This window comes from Rutilus rutilus, assembly GCF_951802725.1.
Source record: "Rutilus rutilus genome assembly, chromosome: 19".
NCBI classification, from domain to species: domain Eukaryota; kingdom Metazoa; phylum Chordata; class Actinopteri; order Cypriniformes; family Leuciscidae; genus Rutilus; species Rutilus rutilus.
This window is the reverse complement of record NC_140232.1, coordinates 12,800,023-12,825,719: the sequence shown is the minus strand read 5'-3', so window position 1 is coordinate 12,825,719 and position 25,697 is coordinate 12,800,023. Positions and strand designations below refer to the sequence as shown.

The following is a 25,697-nucleotide window of genomic DNA, read 5'->3' as shown; positions in this document are numbered from 1 at the left end:
ACTACGCTAAAAACATTTAAACAAACTGTTATAATTGTCATGAATATGCATGAACTGTGTTGCATTTTATTGAAATGCATTATTTTGTTCCTTTTCGTTCTTTTCTATACTTTTTTAAAATTATATACTTTTTATATAAAGGTAATAGAAATTATGTCTAAATAAGCACTTAGAATTACCATTATAATAGTATATATAAACTTTATTTTGGTTTTTAAATTCTGTAACAGTCCCAAGCTTTATATTATTCAACCATTTTATTCTGAATATTTATTGAGTAATGATGAAACTCTTTCTATTTAATAAAAAGATAGCCTAACACTGTCATAATTTGTTAAAATATTTTTTCCCCCTCTAAATTCACTTCATAAAGAAAACTAGCCAACAGGTTGCTAGTTGCTAGCCAGAAAAAATATTTATCCTAAAAGATATTATGAAATGTTTGTGATTAAACCTGTTGCTTACTTGTTAAAATAATTTAATAAAATACACAGCTAATTGCATTGAAGCATTAAAGCATGAAATTATAGGCCAATAATATGATCTTAAAAAAAAAAAAAAAGTTTTGGGACTAAAAATATAGTTTTGTGCAAAACTTTGAATGGTTTGAAGAGGTTTGAATGAATGGTAATTAGAATGACAACATCAGACTTGGAAATATATTATTTTAATAAAAATGACTTATGAGAAGCACCGATTGAATTCAATAGAATGAATCTGACAGTAAGTGGCTCAGTATTTCATTATCAGTAACAGCATCATGTCTGTGTACAGACAAAAGTGCATTAGGTAAAGGGATTTTTCATACAAACATTATCCATTAATGAGGTGCTGTGCCTTTAAGAGCGGAAACAGCTCCTGTTCGCTCCTCCACCCTCTGCTCTGCTCAATGACGCTTTACAACATCGCTTTCATCAAACACGACTCGAATGAACGCAATAATCAATTACAGGTAAAAAGCCATAGCCTACTATCCTTTATGAATTTGCATTTTTATATTTTAATGCTTAGATTTGTCGTTAATGCGAAACAGAGCGCGGGGCAGTTTCTCACCTGTCTTCGTGACGATGCTCATCAACACATTGTGGTTTTAGCGATAAGGGATGAAAACAGGAGCTGTCACGGTATAGTTCAATCAAACGATTACAGCGCCGAGAAAATATCGTTATTTCAGCTCTTTAAAATATCACTACCGACTCAAATTCATGTTGAGTTAGATTATTCGTGCTGCGTTTTATGGAGAAAGGTGGTGCATCAACATTTAGCTTGTATTTCATTTCATTTTATGAGTAAAGTGAGTTGTAAATTAACTGTACAATGGAGATTTTCAGATAAGGATGAGGTGTATGACGTCATCCAGGCTCGCTCCAGCAGTGAGTCTAGAGAAGCAGCGGATATGATGTGTGATGTGAACGTAGACATTCTCTGACGGGGATCACCATCTGTCATCCGCAGCATCATCTGTGTAAACTGTGGCCTGGTTCATTCATTAATTTAATTAAAATTTGGAGGTTTTATTAAGCATTAAACACTATTAAATGTTTATGTTGGATATTCCAAATATATTATGCCAGGTTTTGATAGCTGAAATTATTAGTAATTCAGTTTAGACTTTTTAGGAATTCTTTCTGTACCATATCTATGGCTTTGGTTTTGGCTACCTGCAAAAGGTATTGTCACTAACTTAATACAGATCTAATATATACATTATGGCATAAAAACAAATATTATGACTCAATTAGGCTGTAGTTAAAAAAAAATGTGTCTACTAAGGTCCTTAGTAGACACATCTTTTTTTAAACTATAGCCTAATTGAGTCATAATATTTGTTTTTATGCCATAATGTATATAATAGACCTGTATTAAGTTATAATGATGTACCATGATTTGTAGTAATGGCCCCGTGACTGTGTGTAAATAATGCACAACATTTCATAACACACTAAATGCATGTTGAATAATTGACTGGTTTCTATGTTATATTACACAGCTTTCTGCTGTGTACGATCATAGTAGATGTGTATGTAATAAAATTTACTGGAAGTTGCTGGATGTTAATTCTTCATATTCAATCAGTGTTTTACAACCACTTAACATTAGACATATGTTAACAACTGAGACAGTCAATAGATGTACGGATAAATACGGGTCTATACAAAGGGACTAAACCCATCACTTGACAGGCCTAGAATAGAATGTTATGAAATATATAAAAATGTCCAATAAAAAAAAAGATTTCACCACACTTTAAATAAATATATATTCGGCCTAAACAATCATTAATTTCTGACTTTGCTTTTCAGTATATTATATTTATTTTATGCTTATTTTCATTTCAGGTTTATAAGGCCTGTTTGACTCTGAAAACTATGGACCAGGTGTGACCTTCGTGTATTTCATATCATCTCTTTTACCAACTCTTCGTTCTCTATCAAGATGGCGTCATGTGTTTCTGGATGCTCTTCAGTGATGAGGTTCTGTCAGAAGCTGAACAGGCTAAAGACGCTGGAGGATGATGTAATGGCAACATCACTGAAACGTTGTCTGTCCACAGTGGACCTCGCTCTGCTTGGTGTTGGTGGAATGGTGGGTTCAGGCCTGTATGTTCTCACAGGAACCGTTGCTAAAGACACTGCAGGACCAGCTGTCGTGGTGTCGTTTCTCATAGCAGGAGTAGCGTCTCTCATGGCAGCGCTGTGCTATGCTGAGTTTGGTGCCCGTGTACCAAAGACAGGCTCCGCCTACATGTTTACTTACGTTTCTGTTGGGGAAATCTGGGCGTTCCTGATTGGTTGGAATGTCATTTTGGAGTATATGATTGGAGGGGCTGCGGTAGCTCGTGCGTGGAGTGGCTATCTGGACTCTATTTTCAATCACCGCATCCAGAACTTCACTGAAAGTCACGTGATGCGTTGGGACGTGCCCTTCATTACTCATTACCCAGACCTCTTAGCGGCCTCCATCCTCCTAGTGGCTTCATTTTTCATCTCATTTGGTGTTCGAGTCTCATCTTGGCTCAACCACATCTTTTCAGCCATCAGTATGGCAGTCATTGCCTTTATATTGGTCTTTGGGTTTGTACTGGCCGACCCAGTCAACTGGAGCGCTCGGGAGGGAGGCTTTGCCCCGTTTGGATTTTCAGGTATTATGGCAGGAACTGCAACATGCTTCTATGCCTTTGTTGGCTTTGACGTGATAGCGGCTTCCAGTGAAGAAGCCAGTAATCCTCAGAAGGCTATTCCTATAGCGACTGCCATCTCATTGGGCCTGGCGGCCACAGCGTACGTCCTGGTGTCCACAGTTCTTACATTGATGGTTCCATGGCATACACTCGACCCAAACTCAGCTCTGTCAGATGCGTTCTTCAGACGGGGATATAGCTGGGCCGGGTTCATCGTGGCTGTGGGTTCCATCTGTGGTGAGTATGAGTTAGTGGTTGACATAGAGGATTTTCACTGGCCAGTGTTGATATATAGTGAGCAGGGTGATTGGGTGATTTAATGCAAATATACACAATTATGTGACAACAAAAGATGTACACAATTTTTCATTTAATAACAACTTATTTAACGCAATAACTATTCATTCACACATTTTTTTTAGATAATAGTGGCCAATCATATGAGCAAATGATTCAGTCTTGTTGAAAACTGTCTTGTTGAGGCAACATCACATCTCTTTTTTGATGCGCGTTTAGGAATTTATTTAATATTCCATCCTGGTTTGTTTGCATGTCACCTTACCCATTGAAAAAAATTATTACCTCCTGTGAACGTCTTTTAAAATTTTTATTTATTTTATGGCCAAATTCATACTTTTATAGCTAGGATGGATTAAATTAATCAAAAATGGCATTAAGACCTTTATAATGTTACCAAAAATGTCTAATTCGAGTAAATGCTTTTCTTTTAAACTTTCTATTCATCACGCCATCAAAGTATAACAAAAATATTAAGCAGCACAACTGTTTTCAACATTGATAATAATAAGAAATGATTCTCGAGCACCAAATAAGATTTCTGAAGGAAATTACTCGAAAGAGTAATGTTTCTGAAAATTCAGCTTTGCAGTCAATATTCAGTCTTGCAGTTTAAAATATATTGACTTAGAAAACAGTTATTTTAAATTGTAATAATATTTCATTGTATTTTTTTATCAAATAAATGCAGCCTTGGTGAGCAGAACAGACTTTCAAAAACATTAAAAAAATCTTACTGACCTCAAACTAATGAACGTTAGTGTGTGTAGAGATCCTTAGTGTGTGTAGAGATCCTTAGTGTATGTAGAGATCCATATTGATGTTCATATGGTCACATTGATGTAAAATATTTTTTTCTTGGAAGACACAAAGTCCTGAACTTTATAGCAGTCGCTATAATTGTTATGTTCATATAGATGGAGAAATATGGAGTTATACTGTTTCCTATCTTGTCTAATTATAACTGTCTAATCTCTTTCATCTAGCCATGAACACTGTGTTGCTCAGCAACCTCTTCTCTCTCCCGCGGATTGTGTATGCCATGGCGGAGGATGGCCTCTTCTTCTCTGTCTTTTCTCGTGTCAACCCTGTAACCAAAGTCCCGGTGATCGCCATTCTTGTTTTTGGCAGCCTTATGGCATTTCTTGCCCTCATCTTTGATCTAGAAGCACTAGTCCAGTTCCTCTCTATTGGCACTCTGCTTGCTTACACTTTTGTAGCGGCCAGCATCATAGTGCTCCGCTACCAACAGGATAAATGTACTGGTAGCTCTGGAGGAATCAAGACCGATGCTTCATCCACACCTTCACTGAACCAGTCAGGGCAGCAGGTGGATCCATCTGCGGCAGTGAACGAGACCCAGACCTTTGCACAGGACAGCGGAGAGCCGAAGGAGTATGAGTCATTCTCTGATAAACTTCAGCTGGTGGAGAGGCAGAAGGCGGTGAAGGAGAGACGCGCTGCTGGGACGCTGAAGGCTCGCTGGGAACCGTATCTGGGCCGTATACTGGGGGACTGTGAGCCGGGGGAGGTGGTGGCGTTCTCTGTGCTGGCTCTGATGGTCAGTGCAGTCTCTTTAAGTGCTGTGTTGGTGTTTGGGACTAACCAGCTGCATCTGCCTGTGTGGAGCTTCACCCTGCTGCTGGTCATCTTCAGTCTGGTCTTCCTGCTCAGTCTGGCTCTCATCTGGGTCCATGAACAGCAGCCCAATAACAAGACCTTTCAGGTTAGTTACATATACTGCAGTAATGAGGGGTAAATAGATTTCAGCATTGTTAAATACAAATGTAAATTAGATAAGTTCAAAATGTCTTTGTTTTTTAGGAGCTGAATTGGCTGCAACAAACTGAATGAACACAAGAAATTACTCTAAACTTAATAAAATGTAATTAATAAAACCATATAAATAAATGTAAAAATATGCTTGTATGCTAGGAACCACATGATGATGCATTAATGTAGGATGTATGTAAAAGAATCACTGAATAGTTTTCTTGAAGCAGTTGATTTAAATAAATCATTCAAACCAACTGAGATTGAGAGTCATATAAATGAGTCAGACTTTCCATCACTAGTTTGTGTTTCATCATTCAGGTTCCTCTGGTGCCATTTGTTCCTGGCTTCAGCATCCTCCTGAATGTATTTCTCATGTTGAAGTTAAGTCCGCTCACCTGGATCCGTTTCACCATATGGCTCGCAGCAGGTACCAGTTCAGCACTTTTCACTTCTCCTTCACCACAATATTGTGAATTACATGAACATCAATTTAGTAATTGCTGTACTGAAGTAAAGCAGCAAATGAGATAGATGTATACACTTTTTTTAAACTGACCGACTCAGTACAGAACAGCATTATCTCATTAAAGAAAATTATCGAAAGCAATTAGCATATTGCTGTCTTAAGGTGATAGTTCACCCAAAAATTAATATCTACCCTAATATTGCTCCATTCTGTAAGTATTTATTTCTTGTGTGGAACACCAAAGGGATGTTAAGCTGAATGTTTAACCTTCTTTTGTTCTTATTATTAAAGAGAATGGCAGCCATTACAAGCCGCGTCGTTTCCATTACAGATTTGCGCAAAACTTTTGCAATATTTTATAAATGTTGATAAAAAACTATTGCGAAATGACAGCGCTTCCATTACCCAATGTTATGTGATTAAAACGCACAAAAAAATTTCCTCTCGCTATAAGTCATTCCAAAAAAAAAAAAAACATTTCCATTTGCAATTGTGAAATTATTCTTTTTTTTATTGCCTGAAAAACTACCTCATGTGAGCGTAAAAACTTTTTTGCGAATATATTGGAATTGTTGCAAAATTGACATGTGTCCATTGGCTGTATTTTCAATTCGCAGTTGAAGGGTAATGAAAGCTCCAAAAAGTTTTTTAAACCCATCCAATAGCTTTGTGTAAGGACCATAATGAATTATAAATTGTTAGTCACAGATTTGGAGAGTAGATGTTGACAGAAAATACATTTTGAGTGAACTGTCCCTTTAAATATTTTCTCACTCTGACATTTTGTTTGGAAATTGCTTGTAGCTAATTATAGCCTCGAGTTCAAACTATAAAAATGTACTGTTACCCTGACAGGTGAATATAAACACCATCTAGTTTTAATGAGTTATTGTAAATAACATAAATTGTAAATGTCATGTTTATAGACTTGTTTTGTTAGTTTGTTGATCAAAGCTAATAGCTAAATGTTTGCTGCTTCACCATGTGCAAGCTCTTAAAGACACAAGGCAACTATTGTCTTTAGTGTCTCAGCGTTTATTGGCTTTGGACTCATCTGTGGAAAGAGAAGATCAGTCCAAACATGATTATCTTCAGCTCCTGTCAGCACTGCTACAAACCCTTTAAACAGTTAAACCAGCCTGGTCACATAATCAAATTTGTCCTCTTGCTCTGTCACAGGTCTTCTGGTGTATTTCGGGTATGGCGTCTGGCACAGTAAGGAGGGTTTACGGGAACAGCAGGGGCAGGAAGTGGCAGCGCGTTACGTGGTCCTTCCCAGCGGCAGCCTGGTGGAGACAGTGCAGAACGTCCAGCCTGAAGGACACACTCACAACACACACACTCCAACCATCGACAATCCACCGGCCAGCAGATGATCTGATCATGCTGAGGTGTGTTTACAGTACACCTGCATGCCTACCTGTTGTATTACTCTTGCTTTCTTTCTCTTATGTTTCACTTCCGTTTACTACTGCTGTCATCATGTCAAGATAAACCAAACTGTTCATCAACAAAATGGATTAAAGGAATGTTTGGGTTCAATACAAGTAAAGCATAATGTTTATTACCACACTTTTTTTTTTTAACTAAAAGCAAAATGTAAAGTCACTTTAATCTTTGCGGATCGGCCCCATTTACTTCCTTTGTAAGCGCCTCACTGTAACTCAGATTTTCTTTTTAAAGAAAAAGGAGGGACAAGTTTAAATACATTTTTGTAGTAATCAACATTATGCCACAAAGGCTGTAGATTGAGCTAACTTGTACTGAACATGAAATATTTCTTCTGAAGTCAGTAAGTGATTGTTTTGTATGCAATTCACGTCCTTTATCAGCATACCTGTGGGCCATTTACTTTCTCTCTTACATATCATATCCACTGTGTTAAGCTACTTTTAGCAACTATTCTGGCTTGTATGTAAATTATATATGAGAATAAGCGAAGTGCACCATAATTCTGGCCCAACCGGATTCATTATCTCCATTGTCTTTTATAATGTTTATATAGAGCCGAGTGGATCCGCATTGCTGCTCTGTGAAAGCTGAAACCTTTAAGACAGACTACTGTTTATCATTCAAACACTGATGTAAGTTGTTGCTTGAGCATATTCTTAAGAAACATTTTTATTTGTTTAGTCCAAACACTGAAATGCACAGGTATGATGGTAGATTAATCTATAATGCAAGAGTCTGTGGTTGTTGAAACGTCATTTGGAGTGTAGTTACTGCCAGATACCTGATATTTTTATGGTTTCTGCAGACCTGAGGGAAATACTGACAATCACTGGTTGGTAGACAGAAAATATAGGGTCTGTTTAAAGGTCTATGAGTGTCTTAGCAAATGCTGTTAAGGGATCATGTGGATCTACTCAAGTCTATCTCCCTTCCCCCATCAGACCCACACACACTCACTCTGATGGCCATACTGTGAATTTAACAGTAGGCAGGAACCAACAATGGATCACATGAATATACTCAAACATTACTATATTTACACATACATTATTTTTGGGTGTTTGGGTCACAAACACACTCCTTAAACACACACTAAGCCCAGTGGCCCTGATTCCAATTTAATCCCTTATCTCTATGGTTTGCTTTCCACTTCTTTTCTACACCTCATTAATATTTATTTATAATACAGTATAACTGTATATTTATTTATTTTTCAGCGTATAATTAAACCAAAATCCGTTTTTTAGTAATGTTCACTATTCATGATGTTAAAGTGAATTGAGTTTTTCTGTTTTTCATATGTATGTTTGTATAACCTTAGAATGAGCTGTTCCTGAGTGATCGTGTTTCATTTGTGTCCACTGGCACTCCTTACCTTTGCAAACACACTTACCCAGCATTCACTAATCCTTATTCCCACACTCAGATTTGCACATCTCATGTGACGTCCACACACACACACACACACTAAACTGCCCTTATTCTCACACACACTCACACAGTGTGGTGTGACAGAGCTGGGACATTTACTTGGCATACAGGAATTCCTCCATTGCACATTCAAATGAAGATCTGCTGCAAGGAGACGCGGTTCTGATGCCTGTGCTGAACTCTAATGGGAAACGTAGCTCTTATGATGAGAACAACCAAGTATGCTTGAGCAGTCTATACTTTTTTAGTGACATCACATCCTGTTTTTGCTTTGTTTATCTTTGGTCTGTGTTGTATTCACTTGAACCGCACCAGAGTTGGTCCAAGAACCCCTGATATTGTGGGTCTCAGTCCGCTTGTTTGCTGCGCACAGGGTTCAGATGGCAGCGTTCACAATTATTTAAATGAACCGAACTAACAGAGCAATCGCATTTTCATTTTAATCAAACCAAAACAAGTGAAGTGTGAACGAACCCTTAAACATGTATCTTTATCTTGAACACTTCTATTTGTCATTGACCAAGCTTTGTGTGTGCATTAGAAACTGAGCTTTAAATTTTAGGTTGACCATTTTGATTCAGGATGGATGGCGTGCTCAATTCCTTTTGAGTTTGATTTGGGTGCTCTTCGGTCCAAGGTAGAACATCTAAGGTGCAGTGTGGAGAAAAAATCTCTGGTAGCCGAGGCACTCCTTAGTTAAAATGTCTTTATTAAAGAAATGACATGTCCTAAACGGACAACTTTAAAATGCCCACGCGTAGCGGCATGGGGCCTTCTTCAGGGCATAGGTTGACCATGTTAGAAAAAAAAAGAATTCTCAAAATTATATTGGCAAACTTACACACACATACACACAGTTTTGAGAATTACTGGCCTGATCACCAGTGTGCCCTTCAGAGCACTTCACCTTGAGTTTCTCGAAGTGGACTGTCCCTGTTAGTAGTAAAGTTAAATTTGCTTCGGATAGGAATTTTAATCTTAAATGACTATTTATACTTCTCCTTAACACTATAATATTGACAAAAAAGCACAGAACAGACACTTTCCTCGGCACAAGCATAATAGAAGAGTGCATTTTATACGTAGTAGATACTGACTAAACAGCAGATATTAGAAATGATTCCATACAAAAGCAAGTATGGGATATTCTGCTTCACAAGCCCCTTAATCTCCCTCACCCCCTAGATTTACAGCGTTCCCTCCCTCACAGATTGACCCAGATTATCCCTGTAGAGAGTCAGTGCATCGGAGATTATTATTGTCACTCAGATAGCTTCAGCTGCACTACACACATTCAGAAACATGATGTGTCATTCTACTTCCTGCTGTTTCTGTTTAATCATGCAAACTCTTAATACTTCCTCACTGATATAAAGAATGTGACTGCTCCCTCCTTAAATTTCCTGTTTATGTCCTTTATCCAATTTTTATCACATGATTAGACGCTTCTATTCAGACGCTTCTAATGGAGGTTTATATTCTCAATCCGTTCCGTGCTTTTGTTCAACAGCTGTCTTGAATTTATATCTAAAAACGTCTGCCAGTCCACTCTGCTGTATAATCCACTTCATGTCTTTCTGGCAGCCAAATGTAGTTGCTTAATGAGGATCTGAAGACTAGATGAAGGCACACAACCCAGTTAACAAGTAAATATGATATCTATATGTTTGTATAGCACATGTAACCAATGGCCTTAATGATTCAGATACTGAAGCATTCCCAAAGTTTTACATACAGCTTCTGTAGACTTGTAATTTTAGACTTGTATAGACTGTCATTTTGTGGAATTTAAGATTATTGAATCAAAGATGAAAATCATTATAAAGCTGAGATCTTGTTTTAAAGAAATTTTGGAGCACCTCTTTTTGTCTTAACCTCTTTCTACACCTTTTCCTGTATACCAGTTCGGTTTGTTTATGTCATTTTCACTTGCACTTCTCTCAAAAAGCACCACTTGTTATTAAGAAATGTCCTCTGTTGTGTCATGAGCATATACCTCTGTCTTTGTAACTTTCTGTTATGAGAGATTGTATTATATAGTGATGAATAAATGTTTTGAAGCATCATATGGTTTGGTTATTCATATAATTTGTGGGGTATTCTTTTATATTTATTTTTGTGGAGTTTTTATTTTTATATTAAGTGGTAAAAATTATAGTAGTTTAAAAATAATCAACTGTAAAAACTTTAACTTCAGGAATGACAGATATATCTATCCGACAGGAATGGATTATTAGATTAAGCAGAATTTGTGAGAAGTCACATGGGAATTTTTTTCCAATTACTAGTTTGACCTAGACGACCTTCGGCCTTACTAGGTGTGTAGATAGATAACTGGAGCGTTTGCTTTAGCTGTGTTTTCCAAATGCTACATGAATGATTCAGCTTGACAATCAGGATCTACCCAGACTCTATAATATGACACCCATCATGCTTAGCTGCACGTGAGATTCCCAACAATACCACAGAACAAAACACTGGGGTTAAATTTCTCTTACATGTTGAGTTTGTCCGTCCTATAAGCACAATACAGTAATATGTACAGTGTGTACCTTGAGTTTACCACAGGAAACAGTGACAGAAAACATTGTGTGTGCAGTTGATTCAATATTACACACAACACTGATAGACTGATGGATCGCTGTAGTGAAAAGATAATGTTTCACTCGAGCCTGGTGGTTACCATGACAACATACTGAGGTCTTTGTCAGTAAACATTCACATCTATTCAGTTGCCAAGGTTGAAATTATGGGCAACACTTAAATACATACTAATAAATACTAATTTCTTAAAATTAGTTAACAATAAATTAACTAAGAACGAGCAATATATTTTTTACATTAACTTTCAAAAATGTTAACGTTCATGTTAGTATACAGTGCATTAACTAATGTTAACAGATAGAACTTTTGATCTTAAAAATGTATTAGTAAAGCTTGAGATTAACATGAACTACAAATAATAAATGCTGTAGAATCATTGTTTCATTGTTATTTCATGTTAGTTGTAATCTTTTTTGAAGTAATATCCTGTATGCATGTTGCCAAGTCAATAGAGGGATGACTGATTAAATAATTAATATAGTAAATACGTAATTAGTAAATGCAATTCATACGTAATGAATTTAATACATCTCTTCTGTGATGAACATGTTTTAACATGCATTAATTTAAGTGAAAATAACTTTTAGCAATTTTTTGAGAAACTGTTGGTATTTGAAATCAACCCAAACGAACACGCCCCTCCCCTCATTGCTCCGCCCACAAAATGCACAAACACACAATGCAAGAGTAAATGTCTCTTTATCATAGATGAAATAAAGCAAAATAATGCTTCCTGAAAAATAAAGCAAAGATGACAAATGAATGACGAACAAAAAATGAAAATACAATACACGAGTATATATAAGCAAGAACTTGTTGTTATTCACCAGCAGCACACAATAAAAACCCATGTTACGTATGGAGCAGAAACAATAGAACCTCTGCATCCGTTTTCAGGCTGTCCCGCTTTAGGTCTTTTCTAATATTAAAGGTGGGGTATGTGATTCTCTTTTTTGTCCATTTTTTCAAAATCACTTGAAATCCTATTCCTAACCCACTTACAGCCACTGAGTTAGAAGCACTGAAATGAAAATTAAGCAATAGAGAGCCTAAGTCCCGCCCCTCCGCTTCCGGCTCATGGGACCTTATTTCGGAAAAAATATGCATGGAAGTCAATGGCGAGAGACAACTTATCTTTTTATTCCGTCTGAACTGTGCCCTGAACTACACATATGATGTTTGTCAATTTAAAAGGTAATTATGAAAGTCAAGAAAGTCGCAGTTTGTCATAAAACAGAATAGTAACGTTTAGTTTTATGTGAAAATCGCTCAATGAACTACATCTCTCGTCTCGCACTATGTACGTCACAAGATCCGTTGCTCGTATGTATGTATTCTGGCTCAAAACACTCAGGCATGACGGCGTTACGTTACGATTATAATGTAAAACTATAGAAAAAATGACAGATGTTAGCTTCAGTAAAGTTAGCTTCATTCATTGAGAGAAAAGGTATGACGTCACATGTGCGCCTTCTGGGTTTGTAGTCTTTGTAATTACGTATTTTCACAGTCTTATACCTCAGCAGTTTTACATCAAGCTGCGACTTTCTTGACTTTAAAATGTATCTTTTAAATTGACAAACATCATATGTGTAAATCAGGGCACAATTCAAACGAGATCAAAATATTTGTTGTCTCTCGCCATTGACTACCATACAATATTTTTCCGAAATAAGGTCCCATGGTGGTAGACCGGAAGGGGAGGGACTTAAGCTCTCTATTTAATCATCTGTGGAACGGGCAGGACTCGAAAAACTCCAGCCAATCATTTCCAAGACCACCTAGAATCATTGGACAGTTAAGTTCGTCAATCAAACGGTCGTACGATACCCCCCTCCCATACCCGATACCCTCCACATGAATGGGTGGAGTCAGGGCCAGCGTTGGAGGAAAGAAGGTAGGACCATTTGAGTGTTGAGTGTATTTTCAAAATCTGCCGGCCGTTTTGCAAATCCCATACCCTACCTTTAAGCTGTTACCTGATCATAACCTATGGAAGTTTTTTCCTAACATAATTAAAATTAAAATGCTTAAAAAGATCAAATAATAAATCAAAGTCTCAAAACAACTATTCAAATGATAAATCAAATGGTCAAAATATTAAATAATAAATCAAATTCTCAAAATGGCTGCACAAATTATAAATCAAATGCTCAAATGCAATTTCATTTCCTCATTCGGATTTCATTTTTAATTTTCATTATCAACCCAGTATAAACCTGTCATAATTAAATCTATAAGTCAATGCTCAAATTATAAATCAAATGCTCAAATTATAAATTATAAATCAAATGCTCAAACGCACATCGAAAATGATAAATCAAATGATCAAATTATAAATCAAATGATCAAATTATAAATCAAATGCTCAAACGCACATCGCAAATTATAAATCAAATGATCAAATTATAAATCAAATGCTCAAATTATAAATCAAATGCTCAAACGCACATCGCAAATTATAAATCAAATGATCAAATTATAAATCAAATGCTCAAATTATAAATCAAATGCTCAAACGCACATCGAAAATGATAAATCAAATGCTCAAACGGAAGCCGGAAATGATAAATCAAATGCAAATGAGGAATGTCAATCAAGTAGCGTGGGCGGAGCTTTGAGACAGAACGGGCCGGGGTACCTCAGCCGCTATCTGTGTACATTACTGTGTTTACCTCATCGACGACATCGATTTTTTTTTTTTTTTTTGTATATAAAATGGACAAAAGTTTAATAACTAAACTTTTAAGGGATGCAGCAGAGGCCCTGGAGCAGAGCTCATTGACAACAGGTGAAGCAGTCGATTCTGTTCCCTTTAGGCAATCATACTAGCCTACAAGTCATGCGTAGTTGCCGAGTTACCATACGTACCATCAGAACTGAATACGAGCATAGAATACGAGCAGAGAATGTCTAATAAGGGGAGAACTTCCACTCTCAGTAAACTTCCGGCTTCTGAACTGGTTGCAGTTCCTCTCTGATTCCATATGAGGGCGCTCACAGGACGAGTGCAGAATGAATGGAGGTCTATGGCGGTATACCCATCAAAATCCACTTTTCTCAGGATAAAATTTTTTGTCTAGTAATTTGAATATTGTATTCGAAAGGAGATGCAAATAAATTACACATCGCTGGGTGTTAGATTTTTTAGAGTCACTTATTTGCTTTAAAAAGTCTTTTAAAGTGTCAGTGACGTCATACACATCGTACGACCAGATATACTGATTTACGGCAATCCTTCAGTCACTTTGGTGCTTTCGCGCTGTGCACTTTCTTTTCTCTCGAGGCATCGACAACACAGCTGACACAGGTAAACACACGTGCTAGAAGAGTTTTTGTTTTGTTTGTTTCTGGTCCCGCTTCGGATGCCGCGATGCCATCAAGCGGTATCTCTAGTCGTAATCAGTCCTTCACTGACCAATCAGCGTTCATTAGCAGAATGCTAGCGTGTTATGGGCAACAACAACTCAACCTGTAAGAAATCGAAAGGACATAAGTACTCGTTCATTCAACTTTCGACCTATAACCCATGTTGAACTTGCAAAACCTACAATCAAATCTGAGATTTATCAATGGCAATCGGGTGAAAGAGACACATTTAGCCGTCTAGCCCCATAGACTCCCATTCATTTTGCACTCATGGGCGATCGCCCCCAGTGGAACTCTGGTGGAACTACAACCAAAATTCGGTACAATAGGACTTAATAGGGAGTGGGCAGGCTCTCCGTAGACGGGCTCTGATACGAGCAAGAAGCACAACTGAATGTACGGGAAGCCGAAAGGTTTAAAAAGTATTATATTTTTTTCCGAAACTTGAAAGTGTTTTTCATTTTTTTTTTTTTTTTTTTTTATTCGAAGCGAGTTTTTCCCCATCTGTCAATTCAATCCACCTTTTTCTTTTCAAATTTATTTCAGTGCAATGTTTATTAAGGTTTAAAGAGGTTCTGAAGGCCCAATGAAAGAAATAGGCTCGTTTAAACTGAAATTGCTGGATAGGTTATTTTTGATGTAGTTGCTGGCAAGTACATTATAAGAAAGCTATAGTCCATAGATTGATTTAATTAGTGCCCTCTGAAATTGTATGTTAATTAATAATGATTAGAATGTTATGTTGCACCCATGTATCTTGCATGTGAAAAATAATAAAGAAGGTAATAATAGCAATATATGGTTTTAGTCATATTTATTCATTTTTATTTCATACAGGGAACATAAAAGGTGTCACCTGAAAATGTGTTTACCTTGTCAATTATTGAATCGACTGCTTCACCTGTTGTCAATGAGCTCTGCTCCAGGGCCTCTGCTGCATCCCTTAAAAGTTTAGTTATTAAATGATGTTGTCGATGAGGTAAACACAGTAATGTAGGGGTAGACTGAGTACAGTTGAGACACTTTTTGCGTTTTGATTTTTCACACAAAAATAGATACTGAAAGGAAGTGAATTTCCACATGACATGCCACATGACATTTCATTAGCTTATCAACTAAGATATTATCAATCAATAATACCCACAAGTAGTTTATTTTTTCCACAATTAGCTCATAAAAATAAGGTGCTTTTTGTCTCAACCTTGTCTCAACTGTACCCATATGTGGTACAGTTGAGACAGTGCATGGTACAGTTGAGACACCCATTTCTAATGATGTAAAGGTAACTAACCATTCATTGTAAATATAACAAATAAAGACAAATAAAGAAAATAAAAATTGGGCAACATTTTTGTTTATTCAACCATTTATATTCATTCATTTTATTTAAATTAGCACTGGTTAAAATTTATAAAGCAGGAACAAGATATGAAACAATATTTATTAATAATACACAGTTTAAATATCACAAATATCAAATTTTATTTTCATTTGCGTCCTATACTGGCTAATTACGGCGTTTAACCTGTTATCATAACACTGCACAACTAAACAGTGTGTTTCCTAATAGAGCTCTATCGGGGGTACAGTTGGTACATATGTGTCTCAACTATCCCCCCGCTGGCCACCTCGCACATTTCTCTAGATTTTGCAGTTACCTTGCATGACAATACCATGAAATATGCCAGTTTTTAGGGCACAGAATAACGTTTGTGGTAATACCAGTTACGTTTAACAGTCATACAGGGATAATAAGCTATTCATTGTGGAGAGTGCATGGTGAAGTGAACATCCTACTTTAGAAAAAAAAACTTTTCCCGATATCTTCGGATCGGAGATGCGTCCATTGTTCAAATTTCCCACGATCAAAGAGGACACTACTACGCATGTGCACAGCAAAAATCACAACTTGTGCTTGCTGCGAACGCAAGTTATTTAAGGTGTCTCAACTGTCTATGTCTTCCCACCGATAACGGCTGAGGTACCCCAGCCCATTCTGTTTCAAAGCTCCGCCCACGCTACTTGATTGACATTCCTCATTTACATTTGATTTATCATTTCCGACTTTCGTTTGAGCATTTGATTTATCATTTGCGATGTGCGTTTGAGCATTTGATTTATAATTTGAGCATTTGATTTATAATTTGAGCATTGACTTATAGATTTAATTATGACAGGTTTATACTGGGTTGATAATGAAAATTAAAAATGAAATCCGAATGAGGAAATGAAATTGCATTTGAGCATTTGATTTATAATTTATGCAGCCATTTTGAGAATTTGATTTATTATTTAATATTTTGACCATTTGATTTATCATTTGAATAGTTGTTTTGAGACTTTGATTTATTATTTGATCTTTTTAAGCATTTTAATTTTAATTATGTTAGGAAAAAACTTCCATAATAACCCTTCTTTTTCCAGTGATATTTCTCTGAGCTTTTCTCTTTTGCAATGTCTCTCAGCCATCTCTCTTTCTACAGTCTTTCTTCAAATCTCCCTCTTGCTCCCTCTCTCTCCTCCCCCATCATGAGGGGACACGCCCCCCACTGCTGATTGGATACAAGTGTGTTGTGGTGTTTGGTTCAATCCAATCTTTCAACAGCGTTTTTTTAGAAATCACTTACTGCACCTTTAATGGACAAGGCTTCATGACACACAACATTTCAACTTAGAAAAAAAGGATTTTTCCACATCCTTTGCTTCTTCCACTGCTTCTATTTGGACACGCCGAGGCTCATCATCCACACAGACTACGGTCATTCTCTCAGCTCTCAGCAGACGCTCCTCTAGCTGCTGACTGTCACAGTATCCCTCTCTCTTGAAGCTGACAATGGAGTGCAGCAGTGTATCATTTAACACCACTCTCTGCTCTGTTCCATTGAGCTGTTTGATGGTTACACTGGCCTTGGCTCGGTTTTGAACGCTTCCACACCTGCAGCTTTTTCTGCACTCCTTGCATTTAATAAGGAACAGTTTTGAATTCGAGAGAGAGAGAGTGGCACTGCATGAACAAAAATATTCAAAGTTCAGTAATGCTTCAGTGACCAGCCCTGAGATGATTGTCTCTTCAGGCTCCTGTAAATTGTCTTCTAAAGGAGTAAACGACTCCAGCGTTGTGAGTTCGGTTGAACTGAGTACATTTCCTTCGCCAAAGTCACAAATGGAAAGACTTTTAAATATATACCACTGATTGAGGGTTACAGTAAATCTATCAGCTAAACTCAAGTGAACTTTTGCAGTGTTATCATACAGCGTGTGATGAGAATATTGCATCCCTTCTTCATCAGGTAGGATGTTGTTGATTGCAGGCTGATTCTCAAAGATCTCTCCAATAACAGTAACCTAAAAATGAAATTATATTATTTAGACTTCAAAGAAAAGAAAATCAGCATATAAGAATGATTTCTGAAGGATCATGTGACCCTGAAGACTGGAGTAATGATGCTGAAAATTCAGCTTTGCCATCACAGGAATAAATAACATTTTTAAATATATTATTTTAGTTATTTTAAATAGTTTTTACTGTATTTTTTACAGCCTTGGCAATCACAAGAGACCTCTTTCAACAAAAAAATCTTAGTATTCCAAACTGTTGAAGTTGGCAAAAAGCCAAATGATAAGAAATGAAAAAAAAATGGTACTTAATTTACTGACCTCTCGTAAGTAATTTGTGTTCTTTTTCACCTCTGCAAGGGTTAATGTCGGTTGCTCCTGACAAGTTTTGTAGGACAAGCGTCTCTGATGATGTAAGCGCTGAGAGCTTTTACATTTTTGAAGGACCCTACAAGAAAAGGTTCAAAGATTGGAATTTATTATTATTATTTTGAAATGTTCAATAAATACAGGCTTTGCTCATTATTATTGTAGTTCAAATGTATTGATTGATTGTACATAGATTGTACAAACTATGACACTTTTATTGGGCTTTTATTCACTTATAAACATGTAAATAAAAGTTTTGTTTTCACGTGACAAAGCAAGTAATGCAAGCCGTTTACTGTAATGCATTACTTTACTGTAGTAACTAGCTGGTTGTCCTGCATCCTCAATAAACAATCTATGATTAGTCCAAAATGCAGCTGCTAGAGTTCTTACTAGGTCAAGAAAATATTAACACCAATTTTATTATCTCTACACTGGTGACCTATTAAGTTCCATATCAATTACAAAGTATTGCTACTGACCTACTGTATGAGGTCCTAAATGGTTTAGCTCCAGTGTATTTAACTGATCTTCTATCGCCTTACAATCCATCACGCTCTTTAAGATCACAAAACTCTGGGCTTCTGGTTGTACCTATCTAAGTCCACTAAAGGAGGGAGAGTGTTTTCACATTTGGCTCCTAAAGTCTGGAATAGCCTTCCTGATAATGTTCGGGGCTCAGACTCAGTCTCCCAGTTTAAATCTAGATTAAAGACGCATCTCTTTAGCCTAGCATTCACACAATGCATCTCATAACCTTGTACTCCAGTTATATCAGATCAAATGCACATGATTATCTTTGCCTACTGTTATGAACAGCAGCTACGCTAATTATTTTATATTTGCTTCTCTGTTTTATCTTGGGATGCCCATCCTGAGGTAACTACAGAGTATGTCAGCTCCAGTTTAGATCCAGCCTATTATGAAGACTTCAGATGAAGCAAGGTCTGAATCAACATGCACCAATAATTCTATGCAAGTATGGTTATGCTTCCATTTACCATATTTGGCCTCTGCATTGATCAATGTTTATAGTGAATAAAAGTTTAAATAAAACATTAATCCCCTAAGCCCGAGTAGTTTTTTTTTTGAGTGACACACACACAACTAAAGACTTATAACTCCAAACCCATAGCAAGGAGAGTCAAAAGGTAGGTATCGTTTGATAGAACACTTTTCAATTTTTAAAAAAATATACATTACGTTACATTTGGAAATTCTCATGCTGAGAAACTGCTGATAAAAGACATTATATACTGTATATATAAATCTTTCTTATTTGACATGGAATAACTCATGAAGAACATAAGGTAGGATACATTTTTTTTGGTGAAGTCCCTCTAAATGTGAGCTGCATCTGGATAAAATTTTGTGGTGCATAAAGTTATCTAAAGCTACAGCATTTGGAACCAAGATAGCCTTTTTGTTCAGTCCTTGATGCCCCCTAATGGGCATTTTTTAAATTGTTCCTTCATGATGAATATCTTGTTACCACTGCAATAGATTATGTTCATTTCGGGCTCATTTTAATTGTAATAATATGCTGTAAAAAATGATGTGCCATTTTCAACAATCTGTGAATGTTTCATGAGCTGTATGATGTTTTTGACACATTGCAGTACATAGTACAAAAAAGTATTTTATAGATTATGATAAAAATAAATTCTATTTATCAGCAAATAACTCAGCACTACTTAGGAGTTAATACAATCAGAATGTACACATTTATTGTAAAGTTCAGACTCTAAGCTTTCAAACGACACCTATTTTGTGTTAATCAAGCCAGTAGTTTTGAAAAATAAGATTATGAATATTTTCACAGCCGCGGGCGGTACACTCCGGTTTAGAGGCACTCATTAAAGGAGTAGTTCACTTTCAAATGAAAATTAGCCCATGATTTACTCATGGTTTTATAATGGCAGTGGATTGCAACCAACATATTGAAGTTCAAAAACATGCATCCATCCATCATAAACGATAGGGGTGAGTAAATCATGGGCTAATTTTCATTTGAAAGTGAACTACTCTTTTAAGAGTTTGTCAAAGTGGTTTGAAAACAAGCACGGACGGTTCAGGGAACATTGGAAAACACATCGCATCCTGGAAAGATGAGAGACATGTTTTTTAGCCAAGTATGCATCACTTCGTGAGCAATATCTTGTGATCAACGCAATGGATGTTGTGTTTGGGCTCTTTGTAATCGTGAGAATCTGCTGTCAATAAAGATGTTCGATTTTCCACAACTGCATGTTTCATGGAGTTATGAGCAAAACCGCGTCATCAGTATACAAGGCTCTATGTGTGCCTTTGCGGGTTCGTGTGTGACAACTTCATGAGGAATATCTTTAGATCTGAGAGATGAATTATGCTGAGTTTGGGCTCTTTTTAATCGTTTGAGTTTACTGTAAATAATGTTGTGCCATTTTCTACGATCTGTGCATGCTTCATGCAGTTATAAGCTAAAACGCAACGCGAGTGCTTCATCAGTATATATACTTTGCTACGTGCGTCTGTGGGATTTTTTTGTGTTAGAGGAATATCTTTAGTTCTGAGTGATGGATTATATTGAGTTTGGACTCATTTTAAATAATGGACTCTGCTGTAAATAATGATGCCCCATACGAGTGAAATTCAGCATCCGTATATGATTTACGTATGGGTCTTGAGGGGCTTCATGTACAAAAACTTGCTCAAGTTTAGTAAAAAGCCCGAAACAATTATGCTTATTATATTCTACTCATCGAGACCTTCCAAATGACATATGACACACGGCAATCTGAGCTGTATGATGTATTTGACATATTGCAGTACGTAGTACAAAAGAGTATTTCATAAATTATGAAAAAAAAAAAAAATCTCTTTATTGGCAAATATCTCAGCACTACTTAGGGGTTAATCAAATTGACTCTAAGCTTCCAGATGACACCTATGTTGAGTTGATCAAGGTAGTAGTTTTGAAAAATATGATTATGAATTGTTTAGCAGCTAGGTGGCGCTGTGGGTGGTACACTCCGGTTTAGAGGGACTACTCAGCCCTCGTTAAGAGTTGATCTAAGTGGTTGGATGCATTAAAAAGCTGAGATTCTAAGCTAGATACCTATTTTGTGTTGTTCCATTCAGTGGTTGCTCAGTAATTTGATTATGAATTTTTTACGCGGGTGGGGGGTGTATTGCCGGTGGTACACTTCGGGTTTAAGGGGTTAAATCATGTAAAGCAATTGTGTTTCTTCAGAAGACTTTATTTAAACAAATCCATGGATTTATTTTACGATCTCTTTATGAACGTTTTGAATGGTCAGAGTTTTGGGTGAACAGACTTTTAATGCAAGGACTCTCAAATTTCATTTAAAAAATGTTGAGTTTTTGAATGACATGAGAGTGAGTAACTCATTTAACATTTAAAAGGTCTAATTATAATATATTCATTAATTTACGAGCATTACATACTTCCTGCTCACTACTGCGCAGGTCTGGTCCCGAGATCGCTACTGTGCGCAGACTCAAGTCCCAAGATGTCAGCGCCATATCGGGACACTGACGGCTTCAGTTCTCATGAATGGAAGAGAGCGAAGGGGCGTTGTCCATGTTTTTTTACAGTCTATGGTGCCTAAGCATTTTCAGTGCTCTGCCCCTAATTAACATATATCAACCTATCCAGATATAGTGGCCGATATATATTGTGCATCCCTAATAGGAATAAGAGTAAAATTAATAAAAAATGTTGACACTTCAGGACACGCTTTTACTCTGAGTGGCTTTATACATATACGGGCCCCAGATCTGAATTAATTCCAGTATCAGTAATATTCCATTCTTTTAACAAGAATTTTTTTACAGGAACTGACACTAACACCTGAAAATGTCATTTATTTTTTGCAAGTTACCTACTGTTCAGTGTTGTGTGAAGGAAGATTTTGATATTCATCCTTTGTCCTCCCATCTGAGTGATCCTAATGTAGAAAGAAAGCAATAAAGGGAGTTATATGCCACTAATATTTTCAAATGCAATTTCTTGAGGTGAAGTTTCAAATATGTATTATTAACAATAAAAATCTTTAAGACATCTCACTTACCTCAGCCAAAGGATAATCATCAGAGGGATTCTGCAAGACCATTGTAACTAAAGAGGCATAGTATTATTTTCACTAGATTAAGTATTATATACATCATGTATGTTTTACAAATCACAGCTGGTAAAAAAAAAAAAAACTTACAGTTTTGATTTATAGTTAAGTTTCCTTTCACACTTGTCTGGCTAATTGTTGGAGCACTGACTGGACTTCCATGATCCGCTGAAGCAGTGACATTCAGACGTGAAGGAGTATGAGCTAAAATTGTCCTTACATGGTCCCTTGCTGAGATATTAGAAATTAGAAACAAAAACAGAAATGACCCATCAAAAACTGATGGTTAACACTATGATAATGCTGACCACACTTGACCCATGATTGAGTTTTATGTTAAATGAATTCTCTACAAGTTGAAAACTGACTAAAATAACAATCCACTGTAAATCCAACCCTCCCAAATTACACCTATTCAACTTACAGTTTTGCAGTGTTTCTTACCAGATTTATTTTGCACTGGACTTGGGCAAGGGGGTGTGTTTTCTGAATCTGGGTCCGCTTCAACAGGCGAGATGTGGAAAAACAAAAAGAGGATGGAGACATTATAAACAGCTCGAAATGTTAAGAATATGAATTCAATGAGATATTACATATGCAGTATGCACACATTTCACATTTCAGTTTTGGAAGCGAAAAAGGTTTATAGTCAATAGTATAGCAATGCATAAAACACCGCTCACACAGAAGTCACTTTCAAACTAGCAAGCAACAAGCAGCTTTCTTTTGGTTAATGCAGCAATTTTGTAAATGAAATTCCAGATCACATGGATTCCCATTGAATGACTGGATTTCGCCTCCAGTAGATTAGCCTTTAATTGGCACCTAGGAAACTCGCAATAAGAAATAAAAACTAGATTTACCGCATGGCGGTACAAAATATGACCGCCGCTCAGGCCTGCACTGGCTTTCCACAAAAATAAATGACGTGGAGCAATTTGGCTGTATTGCGTGTTTATGTATATACCTAAAAAAAGTAGTAGTATGTGCATGTCTGTCTGTGTGTGTGTGTATATGGATTTGTATGTGTGTGTATGGGTGTGTGTCTGTGCGTGTGGATGTCAGTGTGTGTGCATGCTTGCGTTTGTTTGTATTCCTGCATGTGTGTGTGTGACAGTATCATCCTAAACCAGCAACCCTTCGTTCAACAGCACCATCTACAGGCCGATGAGTGTACAGTCACTAAATGTGCACATAAATGAATTTATTTTATACCCCCCCATGGATGAAATTCTACGAAACTTAGCATACCCCCAGAGGATGTCAAGTTAATCATACACATGAAATATGGTGCAGTTCTGAACATCTCCACTGAAGATAGGGGCGATTAAAGCAGAATAATATTGCATTTTCATTTTTTATGGGAGGGGCGCAAATCACAAATGAGTGATTATGGGCTAGGTTGATGTGGGCCCTTAAGACCAACATACCATAAAAATTTCTTCATCCTCGGTTCCACTGTTCAAGTAGTTATTTAGGAAAAAATGAATTTTTTGGGTTTGGGGGGGCCCAGCGCGGGGGGGGGGGAGTGGCCCCCGGGGACCAAACGAAATTTTTCCGTAAAAGTCTAGTGGGGCTACATGCCCACCAAATTTCATGTTCCCCGGTGTTTCTGTGTCCCTGGTATCGTTGACGGAAAATTCAGTAGATTGACAAAAAAAAAAAAAAAAAAAAAAACTTTGACAATCCCTATATGACCGCTTTCGCTAGCTACGCTAGCGGCGGTCATAATGAGTTGAGTACTCCTTTGCTTCAGGAACATCAGTGCTATGAACAGATTACTACTCAAGATTAACGTGGGATGGCAGCTAGTCTTTTTGCTGTTTTAGTGTTTAAATAGGTAATACCTAAATTGAACTTACCTTTGGACCTTTTATGCAGACTCCTGCTTGTTGCTGATGATTGTTTGGTTTTAGATCTTTTAATAGAATTTCTCTTCATTTTAATCTGATGGACTTTGACCTCAGATCCTCCTCAAAGAGACTGCTGCCTTTATGAGTGAGGAGAAGCGAGTCTACATACTCAGCAGACCTGATAGGACCAAGAAAATATAACAAAACCCATAACTAATAAATTAAGCAAAATGTATATATATATATATATATATATATATATATATATATATATATATATATATATAATGTCGTAATGATCTCACCAAGGAGAAAGAAAATCCACTATGATGTTGTGTATGCAAATCTCTGGCTACTTAAAAATTACAAATTAGATTATACCTTAAAACTAAACCAATGTGTAATTCTCAACTGATAGCAAACTGGGCCATTTAAATATGCCTGTACATGGTGATGCAATATTTTGTGCAGATACATGAAGTTAAACAGTTACAGTTACAGAAACAAGAAAGTAATAATTAGCCAGGTAGTATAGTGCTCTTTTGTCGTTGCTGCTATGTGTAGAAAATGGATTCGTTAAAATAACTTTCTGTTTATGAAGTAGGCTAACTTACTGTGATAATCGTTTTAGAAAATCAAGGGCACGTACATTAGGCTATAGCACAAAGTCCGTGCATATTCAAACATGAAAAAATAAAAGACTTGCAGGAAAAAATGTAAGCAAACTAGTCAAGTTTTACAACATTTGTAGAAGATCACATACATTTAATTCTAATAAAACAGCCACTGTTTGTTCATTGTGGTAGAAAATGCTACTCACGTTTCGCGCAAAATCCACATTTGACGGAAATTTGATATACAGTTAAAAGAGTATAAACTAAAGTCAATTAATAAATCAATACGAAACAAAATAGCTTTAAAACAGAGAAACTCACACTTATGCTGTTGAACACACGCGCTTCATCAATCCAAAAGCCTAATTTTATGCATGTTAGTGCCTCAGAAACACGGCTTCATTTACGTCTGGCTGGTTACAATTTTTATTTTTAATACCTCCAATGTCTTCCTATTTTGCATGTCTTATAAATCGACCAACATAATGGCCTAACTTACTTAGATTTACACTTAAAATACCATCCAGCCCCTCCCTCCTCTTATCTACATTTACACTGTTTAGATTCAAATAGAGAAAAGGCGCGCGAGCCATTCAAACCGATTCAAACACATAATGACGCAAGACGAACAGGAGGATTTTTACTTTCGTTTTTATCAATATTCACCTTTTATCAATACACACCTTGGTGCGGCGGCGACCATCATGTGTTTTTTTTTAGTGTTTTTTTGTTTGTTTTTTAAGAAAAGATACAAATATGAGCAGGAGGGCTTTACTAGGAAAGGAATCAATTTATCAATTTACTTTAACAATTTTCAGGTTCCTT

General features: G+C 36.6%; 2 protein-coding genes across 2 annotated transcripts; one reads left to right on the top strand and one right to left on the bottom strand.

Moving 5' to 3' along the window:
- Positions 1–821: 821 nt before the first annotated feature.
- On the top strand, positions 822–10,669 carry slc7a4 (solute carrier family 7 member 4). The gene is made up of 7 exons (XM_084389157.1): positions 822–952; positions 2,340–3,418; positions 4,465–5,204; positions 5,573–5,681; positions 6,900–7,111; positions 7,726–9,165; positions 9,392–10,669. The coding sequence occupies exons 2-5, from the start codon at positions 2,437–2,439 to the stop codon at positions 7,094–7,096; spliced, it is 2,028 nt and encodes a 675-aa protein (XP_084245283.1). The 5' UTR covers positions 822–952; positions 2,340–2,436; the 3' UTR covers positions 7,097–7,111; positions 7,726–9,165; positions 9,392–10,669.
- A 6,359-nt stretch (positions 10,670–17,028) lies between these two features.
- On the bottom strand, positions 17,029–25,354 carry LOC311278858 (uncharacterized protein). Its single transcript, XM_084389950.1, has 8 exons — positions 25,194–25,354; positions 24,268–24,436; positions 22,850–22,906; positions 22,496–22,636; positions 22,355–22,401; positions 22,170–22,231; positions 18,234–18,360; positions 17,029–17,921 (listed from the first exon to the last, which is right to left on the bottom strand). The coding sequence occupies exons 2-8, from the start codon at positions 24,344–24,346 to the stop codon at positions 17,226–17,228; spliced, it is 1,209 nt and encodes a 402-aa protein (XP_084246076.1). The 5' UTR covers positions 24,347–24,436; positions 25,194–25,354; the 3' UTR covers positions 17,029–17,225.
- Positions 25,355–25,697: the final 343 nt, after the last annotated feature.